General features: G+C 35.3%; 1 protein-coding gene and 1 pseudogene across 1 annotated transcript; one reads left to right on the top strand and one right to left on the bottom strand.

Moving 5' to 3' along the window:
- The first annotated feature begins 8,327 nt into the window (after window positions 1–8,327).
- On the top strand, window positions 8,328–9,305 carry Or51t1 (olfactory receptor family 51 subfamily T member 1). The gene has a single exon (XM_005323109.2). The coding sequence runs from the start codon at window positions 8,328–8,330 to the stop codon at window positions 9,303–9,305; it is 978 nt and encodes a 325-aa protein (XP_005323166.1).
- A 4,431-nt stretch (window positions 9,306–13,736) lies between these two features.
- Window positions 13,737–16,177, bottom strand: LOC101960948 (olfactory receptor 51A7-like; annotated as a pseudogene).
- Window positions 16,178–16,639: the final 462 nt, after the last annotated feature.

The following is a 16,639-nucleotide window of genomic DNA, read 5'->3' as shown; positions in this document are numbered from 1 at the left end:
GAATTTTCCAGGTTATTATTCTAATCTACAACATATAGATGGTTTCACTTGTTTTAATGCATTTGTGATGCAATGATACTTTTTGTCAATAGGACGGTTCTTAAAATTACAGGAACACCTGGTTCCTCTTCCTTGTGCCTTTATGAAGTCAGTCCTAAAGTATCCACAAAGAGTTGTGTCCCTTTTGATTTCCTTTATTTTCCTTCTTAGATATCTTCATCTTCTCATAGTAGATATCAAAAAGACAGATATAAATAATCACACTTTTTAAATCCATGACTTAGAGTGTATGGTAGAATTTTATATATTTTTCTTTTTTGACTATTGTTTTTATCATTTAATTTAAATGTTACATTAAAACAAAGCATTGTGTATCATGGGTTAATATGATGTTTTGACAGAGGTATGCATTGTGTAATATTTAAATCAGGTTAAATATACCTATTTCCTCAAATATTTCTCAATTATTTGTGGTGAAAACTTTCAGAATTATTTTTTAATAGTTTTTTGAAATGTACACTAAATTACTGCCATTTATAGTCACCAGAATCTCTTGCTCCTATCATCCTGTACTAAGTACTCATTGATTAACTTTTCCCCATCTTCCCCTCCATCCTACTGTGCTAGCCAGCATTCTATTCTTAACTTCCATGAGATCAACTTTTTTTAGGCTCCACAGATGAGTGTGGTCATCCGTGGTTTATTTCACTTAACATAATGTTATCAGTTTTGTGGGCATGATGGTGGAATGAGGTGTTCTGGTGTCCATGCCTTTGGTTGTCATGTGGTCATCTGCTTTCTTTTGAACTAAGCTACCATTTTCGCTCTTGCCATGATTGGCAAGATTGAAGCAGCAATCTTGCTGCAGAATTTGGGAGCTATGGTCTTTGTGCATCGTCTCATGAAAAGTCTTCCATTTTTCCTTCTAATGTCTCTCCTACCCACACTGCCTCCATTAGGATGCCAGGAGTCATACCTACACTGACACCCAAGTCAATGGCCTCTGTTGTCTGTTGCCTGGGATCTTCATCATTGTCCTAGATACCTTGACTCTTTTGAGCCCCTACATTTTATCTGGGCAATATGGGGCATTGTTTCCCAGGAAGAGGCTCAAGACTGTCAACATCTCTCTCTCATATTTGTGCAGCACTAGTCTTCCAGTGCCTATCATTTGTATGATCCTGATTAATTACTCTGGGAAGCAATGCTAAGTGAAGCAAGCCAATCCCCCCTCCCCACCCCCAAAAAAGCCAAATATCTTCTTTGATATGAGGACACAGATGCATAATGGTGATTGGGGTTGGGGAGAGCATGGGAAGAATGGAGGAACTTTACATAGGGCAATGGGGAGGCAGCGGGAAGGAGGGGGTAAGGGGGCAGGAATGATGGTGGACTGAGTTAGATATCATTACCTTAAGTACATGTATAAGACAAGAATGGTGTGAAAATATTCTGTGTATAATCAGTATCTTGAAAAATTGTGCTCTATGTGTACAATATGAAATGAATTGCATTCTGACATCATGTATAGCAAATCAGAATAAAAAATGATACTTTTTAAAAACAAAATGTTATATAACAATTTTAAAGTTATTAATAAACAATAAAATTAACAGATTTTTGTTATATGCCTTTGTAAGTTTTGACAAAGGCATAGAGTCATGTAACCACCACTGAAAACAAAATAGCTAAAGAATTTTATCACATCTCCAAATTTCCTCACATTTCCCTTTTGTGGGTGACTCTTCTATGCGTACACAACCCCTTGGCAAACATTGATTCATTCTCTATTCCTGTAATTCTTCTTATTTTCAGAGTGTCATACAAATGGAACTCTCTAGTATGCAATCTTCTGTGTCTGGTTTCTTAGCATGATGTACTTAAATTGAATCCATGTTGTTGCATATACTGAAAGATTATTTATATTTATTGCTAAATATTTTTTCTGTTTTATATCATTGTTAATAACTTTTTCAAGACAAAATTCCAGACCATTCTGGCTCTATTATAATCATTCTAGTGTTCAGTGCTGAACACAGGGTGTTTATTTTCTTGTGCCTGTATTTATTTATACATCTTATAAAACAAGTGTATACTTCTAAGGTTTTGGTAGCAGGAGAGGAAAGTTAGAAATATCATATACAAAGGATGAAAGCATGGCATATCAAGTGAGCTGGGAAAATATGGAATTCCATACATACTTTGGATAATTTCAACCTCATTTTCATGTGTACAGCTATTCTGACTTTCTTTGATTGTAGTACTGGCCATTGAACTGAGGGGTGTTTTACCAGTTAGCTGCATCCCCAGTTCTTTTTACTTATTTATTTTTATTTTTGAGACAGGGTTTCATTAACTTGCTGAGGCTGACCTGGAACTTGGAATCCTCCTGTCTTGTTCTCCTGAGTAGCTGGATTTATAGGAGTGTGTCACCACACTCTTTTCTTTTTTATTATTTTTGTGGGTGGGCTACAGTTTCTTGTACTGTAGTATGATAACCTAACAGGATATATTCCCTCCCTGTTAGTCTAGATAATTCATATGAATAGGAACCTTTCTACTTCATTGTATTCCAAGTGCTTAATGTGGTTCAGACCATATGGAGGAATCATAATGTATTTTCTTGAATGGAAAAATAAATGAAAACTGCTTTATTAATGTTGATATAATGTTTCTCTCTGTCCTCATCCAAACTTCATATTTATTCTGAATTTTTCAGTCACTCAAATTTGCTGATGAGACCAGAGGAAAGGGTATTTACTTATCATTCTGAGCATTATTTGATGTATAATTTATGGAGTTAGTTACTTTTTCTAAACACTGATTGTAATTAGCACTTTTTCTTAGGATGCTTGGCACAGATTAAGTGAGAATATGGATGCAAAAAATGTTTCAAGGAGTATAAAAAGCCATAGAAATTAGATATTAGCAGGATTACTACTTTACTCCCTGTTACAGAGAGTTGGATTCTGGTTCACATGAAGCTTAATTCAGATGTACTTGGGAATCAAGCAATCTATAGGATGGGTTAATTGAGGATAATATATTGAAACCATTTTTCCTGAATATATGCATGGAAATATTTACAAACAAGTGTAGTGTCACATATTTTTTAAGATCAATTGCTTTGAAATAAGGTAGACATGGTCTTAAGCATAGACTCTGTAGTTTGTTAACTTTTAGCTAGGCAATGTTATTAAAAATCTCTATGAGTTTTCACTTCCTCATTGTGAAATAATAAAAAATACTCATAAAATTGATTTTAATTTGGTACAATGTATTTAAAGGATATATATAAAGGATATATATATATACATATATATATATATATATATATATATAGAGAGAGAGAGAGAGAGAGAGAGAGAAAGAGAGAGAGAGAGAGAGATATGGTGTGGGGGGAGTGTTGTGTGTGTGTATGTGTATGTACACACACATACATATACACACATATATAGTTATATATAACATATATAAAGTTATTGAGGATAATATATTGAAACCATTTTTCCTGAATATATGCATGGAAATATTTACAAACAAGTGTAGTGTCACATATTTTTTAAGATCAATTGCTTTGAAATAAGGTAGACATGGTCTACCTTATTTATATATTAAATAATTATATATATATATGTTATATATATATAGTTATATATAACATATATAAAGTTATATATAAAACATGATTTTCAAATGTTAGATTACTTTTGCTTGCAAGGTAGGTTGCCTGCAAATGTGACTCAGGATGACTTCATAGGAGCAGTTCCTGTGGGGGGGGGATAGAAATTATTAGACAGATAATGAGACCTGTTAGGAAGAACACATATTGGAAAGAGAGAACAGAAGAATTATTCTTACTGTCCTATCCTAATCCAGCTCTGACATTCAGAGAGCCTCTTTGACAGACTCTGTAGCCTGAGGCTGGGGGAAGAGGAATAGGTGTAGTTATCTGACACAGGCAGGCTGTTTTTACAGACTCCTATTATTTTCAGTCCCTGAGGCCAGAACTTTCTCTTAGGCCCTGATAGATGGGGTTTGCCTTGGGCCTAGGAGCAGGGTTTGAAGCTGTTTCTGAGCTGCTGTAGAGGAGCATATTCTTATGGGTCACATCACTCTTGCTCCAAGCAGCATATTTAAGTAATCAACTTTACCTTCTGTTGCCTGGTGACTCTACTGGGTCATTGCCTATAAAGAGCCCGCCATGGGAGCTGGCTCATTCTATGCTCTGTGGTGGGGCTGAAGAGAAGCTGGTGGCTCTTCCCACTGATGTGACCAGGTAAGAAGCGTGCAAGAAAGATTTAAATGGAGAAGAATTTTAAAATGAGGAATAGTAGAAGAGCAGGAGGAAGAAAAAGCAATGTGTAGATGGGAGTTATGAATAAGGCAAGTAAAGAGGTAGTAGTAATAGTACAACGAATCAGGGATGAGATTGAGATATGGAGATTGAGAAAAGAAAGGAAAAGAAGGGGCAAAGAGATAAGAAGTTAGGACCCAGAACTCTCTGCTTGTGGCTACAACTTTTTAGCAGCTAATTTTGTTAATTGAAACTGCTTTGTTTGAGATCTTGCTTTAATAGCTAACATGGAGAGATAGAAAGAGTGTATGCTCAAACTATAAAGAAGTTCACCCTCTAGGCAGAAAGAAGAGATACCTTGACATAAAAATTATCAATATTGACTCTGCTTCATTATTAAGAATCAAAGTAAATGTCCAAGCATTAAGATGGACAAAGATTAGAAGCAGAGGGGAATTTTCAGTTTAACACATTCTGGATTTGTCAGGGAAAGTTTTGGATTGTGGAAGGAATAAAAACTAGTGTTGATGAGTGAACAGAAGATAGAAGTTGGTAAATGAAGAGAATGCCATAAAACAGGGATGCTGAGTTATATATCATGAAGGCACAGAATTGAGTGGGTCTTTTTCAGATAATTTTGCTTAGCCTTTTCTTTATGTATGGGCAGATGCTATTTCCTAACCAGTCAGATGGACACTTGTACCTGAAGAGAGAAAGCATTAATCCATTTTGCTGGTTGGTGAGCAATGTAGGGAAAACCTTAATGAACTGTGTCCTACAGGCAGCTGCTGAGTGTATGAGCTTAACATGAACACGCTGCTCCTCCTCCTGCCTACACATGTCCATCCATAGGACACAAGTTCTCCAGTAGCAAAGTGACACTCTGTCACCTTCTCTTTTCCTACTCACCTCTCATTATCCGGGGCCTTTTTGCCTTTTTCTTTCTTTTTTTTTTTTTTTGGTCCTTTATGACATGAGATACTATTCAAACACCAAAAGTTAATTGGTATCTGCTTTATAGGAAATTTGTACCTTGATTACTCTTCCACTCTAGAATTCTCCTCTACATACACCCAAGACATGAAGACACACAATACAAACATATGCAGACATTTACACACGTTTCCAAACACACTTGTACTCCACAAATATTCTTTAGAGAGCCATGAGGACCAAGGTTCTTATGCTCATCTCTATCCTTCCTTTGAATTATAGAGCTATATAAGAATAATATGTTTTTTAAAAGAAGAAAATATAGCATCCAACTATCTGGATTGTCTTATAAGGCTGACATCTCTTATGATCTGAAGTTTGGTAAGATATAATGAACTTTAGAGTTAGTAAATCTGATATTGAATTTATATCTATTTACGTTGGATACATTAATTAGCATGTTCTATTTCCCTTTCTTCAAAACAGGAAAAAAAACTCATTTAAAAATTTTCCTAGATTTTTTTGAAAGTACACAAAAAGAGGTTACCAAAATGGATAGTATGTATAAAAAAATCTTAATTATTTTCATTTTCTCTTAATTTACCATCTTTCTCCCAATTAACTAGATGATCTTCAGGGTGTCTAGAGAGATTATTTCCACATGGACCATTCTTCCCTCAAAACTTCCAGATCCAATCTATATTTCTCTAAACCATTCTTTATCTACTTTTGTCATTTAAACATCTGTCAATACATCTAATATAAAATTGATTGAGTTTTTATTAATTGCCAGTCATTGTGTTTGTCTCTGAGAAAATATAAAGATGAACAATTCATATGTTTTTTTTTGTTCCCAAAGAGATGACATTCTGGTTGGAGAAAGAAATGTGATCCAGAAATAAAAATTTAGATCTTATAAAAGTATATGTAAAATATTGTTGAAGGAGATTCAATATGTTACGCATTGTAGAGGGATTCCTGGATGTTTACCGTAAAGAAAGAGATATACTCTTAATGTCTGTGCTTAGTAGCCTAAAAGAGAAATAATGACACAGAAATATCAGCTATCTTTTGTTTTCCTATCTTCTTTTGGGTAGGAATGGTTATTCCATTTTTCCATGTAGTAGAAGTTCTTAATTAAGGTTTGCCTTGGCTTCTTGCCTCATTTATTCTCACTAGGTTGAGTAAATTTTGAATGTGGAAACTGTTCTTTACTCATTCCTGTCTTCCTAGCTTTCACTACAATTTGACAATTAAAATAATGAGTATTTGATTTGATTCAGCATGTTTGTAATCTGTATCTCATTTGGCATTGATTTTTCCTGATTCTTAGTGTTCTTTTCCAGTCAAATCCTAGACAACAATAATACAATAATACTTAAATATAACATCATAAAATATTTTTTCCTGTTGAGGTAAGAAGTGAGTATTTCTATTATCATCATCAGTAGGCTGGAGGAGGTATACAAATTAACATTGCTCATATTTATCCTTCTATGATGCTCTGGAATTAGAAAACTTTTTATATTTACTGTCAGCAGGGCATAAATCTAGCTACTGGAAGATGAGGTCACTTAGAACTGACCATGTCCATTCAATAACTAGGCCAGATACATCATCCCAGTCAGCTCTTTAAAGATGACTAACTTGTCCTAAATAAAAAAAAAAATCAGGAATTGTTATTCTTTTGACCAACAGTTGTTAAATAATTTCTGAATGGACATCTTAAGTATAAATTCTATACTTCTGCCTCCTTAGGACACCATTTCTGGGTTCTCTTGTATCTGTCTTTCTAGGGATTTTCTCATCCACTCAACCACTTGTTATTCCAAGTTGTGATGTTAACTCAACCTGCCTGTCCCTGACTGTCTCCTTTATTCCTTCTTCTGTCTCATTTACATTTTTTCTAAAGTCATTTATGGCATGCTCATGAGAGCCTTCCATACATTTCATCTTGCTTGTAAATAATCTCAAGTCCATTCCAAAATGGACATGCAAGGCACTCAAAAAATCAACAAGAGGAGAAAAACAAAGAAGGAGGAATGCAGGATTTGTTCCTGTATCCTCCCAATAACATAAAATGGTGCCAACATTCATGGCCCCATCACATTGTAGTTAATGAAGCAAGACATGGTCTCCACAGTGGTTCATTAAATTCCTGTCATGACTTTAACACAATAGCAGAACTGAGGTACAAACTGATGTGGCAGGGTATTTTGTCTAGGCTTACTTGCTGAGACTAAATAAGGATATCTGAAGTTGTATATTTGTCTGGAAATCTGGACAGGATTCATTAGTATAGTCAAGTAAGTGGGTTCAAATTCCCCTGGTAGATATTCGTGAGAAGGAGTAGAAACAAAAACCCTGAGGTATAAGATAGAGGAAAAAATGGAACCTAGTTGTGTTGGTAGACCTGGAAAGCTATATAGAGAGACAGAAATAGAGGACATAGTGAATCCCAGGCTCAAAAATATGTGAGATGGTAAAACACAGAGTTATTAGAATTATTTTCATTCAGGAAATAACAAAGCCCTAATACTAAAAGGATATTTCTAATCGGAGAGTATGAGAAGAGTGTGGTACAAGGATACCAGGTCCAAGGATACCTCTGGATCATCATCCAGGACCAGTTTCTAACAAAGACATTGTGGAGTATGCCCCACAGGTACTTCTCTATTATTTTTTTTTTAGTGACTTATATAGCTTGGAGAATATAAAGACTTAATATAAAGAGCCCCCAGGTTATATTTTTTATTATATATGCCTGTGTTTTACCTGTCTATAAAAATTTTTTATTTCACATCAGGCTAATCTAGGAAATAAGGTGAGAATGAAACTAGAAGACTGATGGATATAATCTGAAAATGATTATAATCTGGAGACAGGAAAATATGGCCAGGTTCTAAAAAGAACAATCCAAAACACTGTAGAAGGATCTGATCTGATAGACACAGGGATTAGATTGGGAGTGTTGAATAAAGAGATGCAATTGTGTAATCGGGGAAGCGTTTATGAAAAAGCTAGGATTATAAAAAAGGATTAAATGGCAAATATTATCTTTATTGTCTTTCTTTCCAGGGTGTGCCCTCAACTCAGCATGTTCATTTTCAATAACACCACGTCCTCTTCCTCCGGCTTCCTGCTCACTGCGTTCCCTGGACTGGAACATGCTGATGTCTGGATCTCCATTCCTGTCTGCTGTCTCTATACCGTTGCCCTCTTGGGAAACAGCATGATCTTGTTTGTCATCATTACCGAGCGGAGTCTCCATAAGCCCATGTACTATTTCCTCTCGATGCTCGCAGCTGTTGATCTGTGCTTGACCATCACCACCCTTCCCACTGTGCTTGGGGTTCTCTGGTTTTACGCCCGGGAAATCAGTTTAAAAGCTTGCCTCATTCAAATGTATTTAGTGCACACCTTTTCCTTTCTGGAGTCCTCGGTGCTGGTAGCCATGGCCTTCGACCGCTTCATGGCTATCTGTAACCCACTGCAGTATGCTGTTGTCCTCACAGACATGATGAGCTTGGTGATCGGACTCATCATCTTCATACGACAAGTAATTTTTATGTTTCCCTGTGGTCTAGCCTTGAGTAATGTGTCTTTCCGTGGAGGCCAAGAGCTTTCCCACCCGTTTTGCTACCACCCAGACATGCTCAAATACACACATTCCAATCCCTGGATCAGCAACTTTTGGGGCATGTTTCTTCAGCTATTCCTGAATGGCACAGACTTGCTGTTCATCCTTTTCTCCTACGTCCTGATTCTCCGTACTGTTCTGACCATTGTGACCCCCAGGAAGCAACAAAAAGCTCTCGGCACTTGTGTCTGTCACATCTGTGCTGTTACTGTTTTCTATGTGCCAATGATCACCCTGTCTTTAGCACACCGTCTCTTTAATTCTACCCCAAGGGTTATCTGTAGTATTTTGGCCAATATTTACCTACTCTTACCACCTGTACTGAACCCGGTCATTTACAGCCTGAAGACCAGGATGATCCGCCAGGCCATATTTCAGCTGTTCCAGTTCAAGGGTTCAAGGCACCCCAATATGAGGGGCCTTAGAAGAAGATGAGATTGAAGAGAGAAATGGATTTGGTGACTGAGGCAATTCCATTTGGAATATAGGCGTGGGAGAACAGAATATTGTTTCCTTAAGCTTATCAGAGTTTCATAAATACCACAATTCAAAACCCATTTAATTGTGTATATGTTCTTCAGACATTTAACAAAATGACAGTGTCTCCTGTGTGTGCACATAAAAAGCACAATAAAGTCATTTAAATCCAATGGAACAATTTATCTGTTTTAAAACATTAATTCTCAGACCAGAAATAAATGACAATAATTTTATATTTGTACCCAACTATATATATATTTTTTTACATTCCAAGGAAGCAATGAAGGTTTTCTTTGAGTTGGTAAAAATAAAAGTTGCATGTATGTGCAAAAGCACACATATAGAAATTTGTGGTTAAACACTTTAGGAAAATCTTGCACACTCCTTTCAATTTCTTTTCAATTCCTTCTAGAGAGCACTGTCTCCTCACAGATACACTCTTTGTACATCTTTCTTTAATCCCCCCCCCACACACTCTTTTTCTCTTGCTCTCATTTGCTTAGTCTATTTAAATATATTTGGAACCTTTTTCTGATTATAAATGTCATATAAAATTTAGATTAAAATTGTGAATATATTGAGAAACACAGAAAATTATTAAAGATTATTCATAATCCCACTAATGACATTTTATATATGACCTAATCTTTTTTTAAGCAAGTCAACATAAGTGCACACAAATATACACATACACATTTACAGATTAACACAATGATGTATGCTTATGTGTCTCTTGTTTTTATGATATTATTCTCTGTTAAGTTATAGTACTTTGTATTAGCTTTTCTTCGAGTCTCTACCAAAATAGGCAATTTGTTGTTCTTTTATGTGTGTTTAAGTTTACCAGATCTTAGCCAGTGAGTATTAATATTTGTTTACTTATTCTCCCCACACCAAACTGTGAGCTGCTTCATAGCAGGCCTATGTCTTAAGCTTCATTTGATCCTTAAGACCTGATACACTGCCTAGTGTATACCACTTAGTTGTTAGTGTTGTCTTGCATGGGTGAACGACAGCATATAATATTTATATCATGGTTGAGGTTATGAAGTCCTGTTATTTAACATTTCAGTTATTCTTGACATATATCCTAATAAGTATATATTTGATCATACCACTGATTATGTTCTTAGAGTACTAGTAATATGAACTATTAAACTTAGAAGGAAACAAAGTAACTAAATTTAGTGTAGTAACTGAAATTATAGGTTTAAGAATCATACTATCTGCATTAGCATTCAATCTCTGAACACATTTGACCTTTATGTCCTTGGAAAAGTTGTTGATTTTATAAGCTTTAACTTCCTAATCTACAGAATAGGAGTAATCAATAAACCTATCACTCTGTGCTCTTGTAAAGTTAATGTTGCTGATAGAGGTAAATATATAGGCCAATAGGCTGACACCTGGCAAACACTGGGTATATCCTATTATTTATAATTTACTATTTAAATATTATTCAGATAACTAATCACTTGTTAACAAAAACATGCTTTTCCTTTTCATTTTTCCATTCTTGTTTGCTTAGAAAAAAATTCCCATCCAGAGATGATAGTTTTACTTGTATTTAAATAAATTTTAAAGTTACCTCAGCTCTTAATTTATTTTAATTTATCTTTGTGTGTGACACCATGTCATGCCCACACACATGAAACTTTAGGCTGTCATTTTTTCCTACTAGTGTTTTTTGACCAATCAATCTATATTGCATTATTTTCTGATATTGCTTTATTATAGGTTGCCAGGTCTTATATGGTGTGTTATAATGCCTTGATTCTCTTTCCTTCCTCTGCCTATTAAGTTGATGAGTGAACCACACAATCTTACCCTGTGTAATAAATGTCACCAGCATATTGAGCTTTAGCCTAGTTTCTGTTTTTACCTTATATTCTCTAGTCTCTCTTGTTACTCAATTTTTAGAATTGTTGTAGTAAATTTCCAAAGAAATGTTACTGTAAGCTGAACTGGAAATGTATGAAACCTATATGAGAATGCAGAGAACCAGACTATGGACCTGTTCAGTCTTCAGATGCAGAAACAAGATTAATTGACATGTTATTACTTAAGAAATTCCTGTCTGGCACAGATTTTAAATTCTGAGTTTGGGGCAAACACTAAAAGGAATATAAACACTGTTTTTCATTTCACTCATGAAAATGTATGTGTGTGTTGGGGGGTTTAACAGAACATGAACTATTTTTCAGGGCAGCTTCAGGACATAAAATTCAGTTACTCACTGATTTCTTTTTATTAGAGGGTTTTAATGATACATAATGGTTGAGCTTATTCTGAGAAAGTCATACATGTCTGGAATTTGATTTACTCCATCTTAGTCCCTGTCTCCCCTTTTCCCTCCTATCCTGTCTCTCATTCTCCTTCCTCTGCTTTAGTTATCTTCCTTTTATGTGTCTATGTATTTATTTTTGATGGCTGCTTTTTATAAATACACAATGGTGGAATTCCCTGTGAAATACGCACACACACACACACGCGCGCGCGCGCACACAGCATGATTCTGTTAGATTTATTCTTTGTTTCTACCGACTGATTCTTTTTGTTTGTTTGTTTGTTTGTTTAAGCCAAAGCAGGCTACATTTTCTATCACTTCAGATGTTCATAGTGCTTGTAATATTTTCATAATCATCAAAGGCTCTTTGATTGTTAAGATTGTTTCTCAAAACAAGTTGGGGGAAAAGTTGCATAAGACTTCCAGCCAGATGCCATTCCATATGTACTATAAAAGTACTGGAACTACACCAAGATATTCATTATGCCATTTTTGTGTGGAAACAAAATACAAGTAAGAGAGACAGATATATGAACTAATGATTATGACAGAATTGGTGAATGTGTGGGTCCCTGAGAAAGAACTGAGTAACAACCTGGGGAGAGGCAAGATTCACCCTTTCTTCCCTGATTAGAGCGTCAGTCAGGGTCAGCTACCCAACAATAAAACCTTATCTAAACTCACCTGGAGACAAAAAATAAATATGAATATTTAGCCATCAGAGAAAAACTTCTTGAAAATGGTTATTTGAAAGAGAAATAATATCATATGTGTGTTCTGTTTAGACAATAAAACATTAAAATATATTAATTTGTTCCCCAATTCATATAAAAAGTGTTAAGGATTGACTTATTCTAAATACATACGTGTGCATACACACACACACACACACACACACATATGCATATAGTCCTAGGGGTACAACTCAGGGTTGATCTATCACTGAGCTACATCTCCAACCTATTTTTTTTTTAATTTTGAAACAGGTTCTCACTAAGTTGCTGAGGACCTCATTAAATTGCTGAGATTATTTTTATATCTTTACCTGTTATTAAGCAGACACAAACAGGAAATACACAAGAAGCAAATGATTTTACAGAAAATAATTTGAGGAACCCTATCATCTATAGTTGGTTGTTATCTTTTTAAAATATAAAATCATACATGCATGTATAAGATTTTGTTATATAAATATACATTATTTATATTACATAAATATAAAATAATTCTGAAATTATTTCTAGCTTACTTAGTTAATTGGCTATATCATAGTTTTAAATACCAAATACTTAAATAATCACAAGAACCATACTTTATAAAGTTTATTTTAGAGCAGTTAATAACTCAGTTCTTTTAAAACTACCATATATGTTTTTTTCTTTCCTGCTCCTTACTAAAAGTACAATCATCTGTCTACTTATAATAGTTTTTACTTATTGGAACTCTGGAATTATGTGGGGAAAAAAGAATTTTTTTTTGTTTTACCTTAAAGAATGCTGTGAGAGAGTTTAATCTCATAATACAGGGCTATGAAAACTTTGAGGTAAAAAAATTACTGGTTGTCCCTATTTTATTGTTAAAGAAGGAGGAGAAAGAGGACATTGTTCCACTTCACAACAGTAAGTGACTTCACTTACATGGGAAATCAAGAATTCCTACAAAATAGCTAAAGTTCCCTCAATGAATATAACATGCCTAAGAGCCACCTGAAAGAAAATCTGCAACCAGATTGGGGTAGCATCCTTTAATCTCTGACTTGTCTGATATTCATTATCTGCAGGGAACAAGATCTACTGGCACATGTACTTATCCTTGTGCTATCAGCAATATAATTGAAATAGCATATCATTGTATTGATTCACAATTATTATTCATGCTATTGTATAACTGTCCCTATATCCCTATCAATGCCCATGTAAGTCCTATGTTCATATAGTAACTAGCTATATTTGGTCAATATAATGACCATCGTATAGGTTATACTGATTATAAAGATGATTTTAAAGATAATGATGAATCATTGATAATACAACTCTTTTTAAGATATCATTTTCTTCCCTATCCTGGTTGATCTTCCCCTACTACCCCCTGCCATGTTTTCACTTTATTCCCAGTTTTTCCAGAACTCTTTCATAAATTTGCTCTGTCTTCACTCAACATGCAAAGGGGTTCAACAGAGGTAGCACTAGTAAGAAAATGACAGCAACAAGGATCATGGCAAGTGGGGACTTGTGCTGGCCAAAGTGATGCATGGATGCTAAAGTGATGGAGGGCACATGGAACATGAGCAAGGCACAGATGTGGGAGACACAGGTGTCGAGGTCCTTGAGCAACTCCCTATGGGATCCAATTCCTATCATCATCTTCAGGATAAACACATAGGACACAGCAATAACACCTTCTTTGACATTGGGCAATGAGGAAACCAGAGAAAAAAGTTGAGTGTGTTGTCCAAGCAAGAGCCTGCTTCACAACATCCTGACAGAGACTATAAGAGTGAGAAAGTAGGCTTTTCCTATAGTATGTTGCCTACAGTATGTCAAACAGCACTAAGAGCATGTTTTTAATGAGAAACAGCTTACCCATTTGGGCAACTCTGGCACTAGTAAGGACATTCTGTATCTCAAAGGATTGTGGTATGTAGCCAAAAGATATGATCAGTCAGTTCCTGTCAGTGAATCCATGGAGAAAGATTTTTGAAAGATAACAGACAACTGAGGAGATTGCAGTGACATTGAACAGAGATTTGCAGCATAGCAGGGAGGAAGGAGGTGGATAGGTCCTGGTCAGAGACAGCCTACATGGAAAGGAAATAGTATATGAGTATATGGAACGAGGGGTCAGTCCTGATACAAAGAGAATGGAGCAGGGCTCAGGTTGTAGCTCAGTGGTAGAGCATTTGCCTAGCACATGTAAGATTGGGTTTAATCCTTGGTACTACATAAAAATAAATAAATAAAATGAAGATATTGTGTCCATCTACAATTAAAAAAAAAAGATGAAGAGGACAGTGCATTTGCCCAAGCTGGCCACCAGGTACATGAGGCCAATGGGTACAGAGTTCCACACTTGAGCATGCTCCAGCCCTGTAATTTCAATCAGAAATGGGTGGTGATCTTAATTTCATATCTGAAATTATTTATTCACAAGTCTGAAGTGACACTTTCAACGTGTGTCTGTTGTGTTTCTCTCTCTCTCTTTAGCAAGTTTGAGAAATGAGCAAAAAATAGTGCTATTTATAAAAATGTTTTTGCTAGTGTATTATAGTTACACAAAATAATGAGACTCATTTTGACATTTTCATAAATATATATAAAGTAATTTGGTCCGTTTCAATCCCCAATACTTCTCCTTACCCTCTTTCCTCACTCTCCCTAATCCTCTTCCTCTACTCTCTTGGTCTTTCTTCTATTTATTTATTTTTTTAATTAGTGCTTTATACTTTTACATAAAAGTGAAATTCATTGTGATATATTCGTACATGCACATCCCAAGAATTGGTCACTTTAATTCTGTAGTTCTGCTTCTTTCTCATTTCTTTCGCCGCTTCTTACTCTATTTCAATGTTCTCCCAATTTTTGTAAGTTCTCCTCTATTTTGATTCCTTATTTCTCTCTAGCTTTTGCATATGAGAGAAATCATTTGACCCTTGACTTTCCAAGGAAAAGTTAAAATTCAGGAGCTATTGAACAGCTGATTGAGTCTCTAAACAAACACCTAACATGATGAATTTAAAGAACAGTATATTTGAACCATGAGCAAGATGGATTGAACTTGAGGGAAATTAAGAAGCCACTCAACAAGAGAGAGTGCAATAATCCTGTCAAGAGATGACTATGGGACGGGCAAGGAGAGAAGGAAGGCATTTATGAAACAAACATATAGTTTGTAGGATATTCACAAATTCCACTAAATGACTAGAAATAATTTTAAATTCTGTAAGTTTGCTATTTAACCTATTTGGGTAATGTAGTCCTTCTCCTCTTACGTGTTTTGCAAAACCAGATTCATACAGTATGCTGAATTTTGTACCAAGATATTCTTCACCAAAATTTATATTTTGAACATGTTCTCATGTATAGAAATAGTCTAAGAAAAAGTCAAAAGTTTGAGTAAACAACTAAAAATTCAACTGGAAGGAGGGCAAGGAGTTCATTGTCATGACAATCTGTCTGAGGCATTGAGGAGACAGTATTGCTATGGACAAAAAAGGGAAACTTTTTAGAAACTAGAGGCTTAGCTTGAATGATGATTTCAAATTTTGTATTGAGAATTTGGCCAAGATAACTGAACATTTAAAAACTGACATCCTGCAGAGAGCTTGAAACATAAGCCAGGCATGCTGCCTTTCTGTGAGGACTGTAAGCATTGCATTGGCTCCTTTTACAAGGTGACAGTACTTGGGTGGAGATATGAAAACTTCTCGATGTCACCTACATTTCTGCTCTCGGATCCCTGCTTCCACCTTCAAAGTCAGCAATGTTACCAATGTTACCTCCCCCTGTGCTGTTTGCCTTCTGTCACATTTCCTTCTGACCATTGCTGGGAAAGAGGCTCTGCTTTTAAGGATCCACATAATTAAATGGGGTTCACCAAGATAATCCAGGATAATCTCTCTGTCTCTCAATATCTTCAACCTAGGTCATATCTGCAAAGTTATCTTTTGCTATGTGAGGAAGTATATTCACAAGTTTCAGGGGTTAGGACCTCTTTGTAGGAGGGTGCATTTTTCTGCCTATCACGAATACATTGCCTCAACTTCTCTTTCTCACATTTATTTGTCAAGTACTACATTATATATGTTAATTTTTATAATCTTAGAAATTGAAACTAATATTAAATAGATTTATACATTAAATAACAACAATAAATACATTAGATATTAGCATAAGTAGCATAATTTTTGAGTTTGAAGAAGTTTAGCTCCAACTTATTAAATGTACAAGGGACACCACCCAGACAAACACTATTTCACATATGATTACTGGTCATAACAAAATAC

Source organism: Ictidomys tridecemlineatus, chromosome 4, assembly GCF_052094955.1.
Source record: "Ictidomys tridecemlineatus isolate mIctTri1 chromosome 4, mIctTri1.hap1, whole genome shotgun sequence".
Classification (NCBI taxonomy): domain Eukaryota; kingdom Metazoa; phylum Chordata; class Mammalia; order Rodentia; family Sciuridae; genus Ictidomys; species Ictidomys tridecemlineatus.
The sequence above is the reverse complement of the archived record's forward strand: the minus strand, read 5'-3'. Positions and strand labels throughout refer to the sequence as shown.

Coding starts and splice junctions, on each gene's coding strand:
- Or51t1 (XM_005323109.2), top strand. CDS start 8,328: ATGTTCATTTTCAATAACACCACGTCCTCTTCCTCCGGCTTCCTGCTC.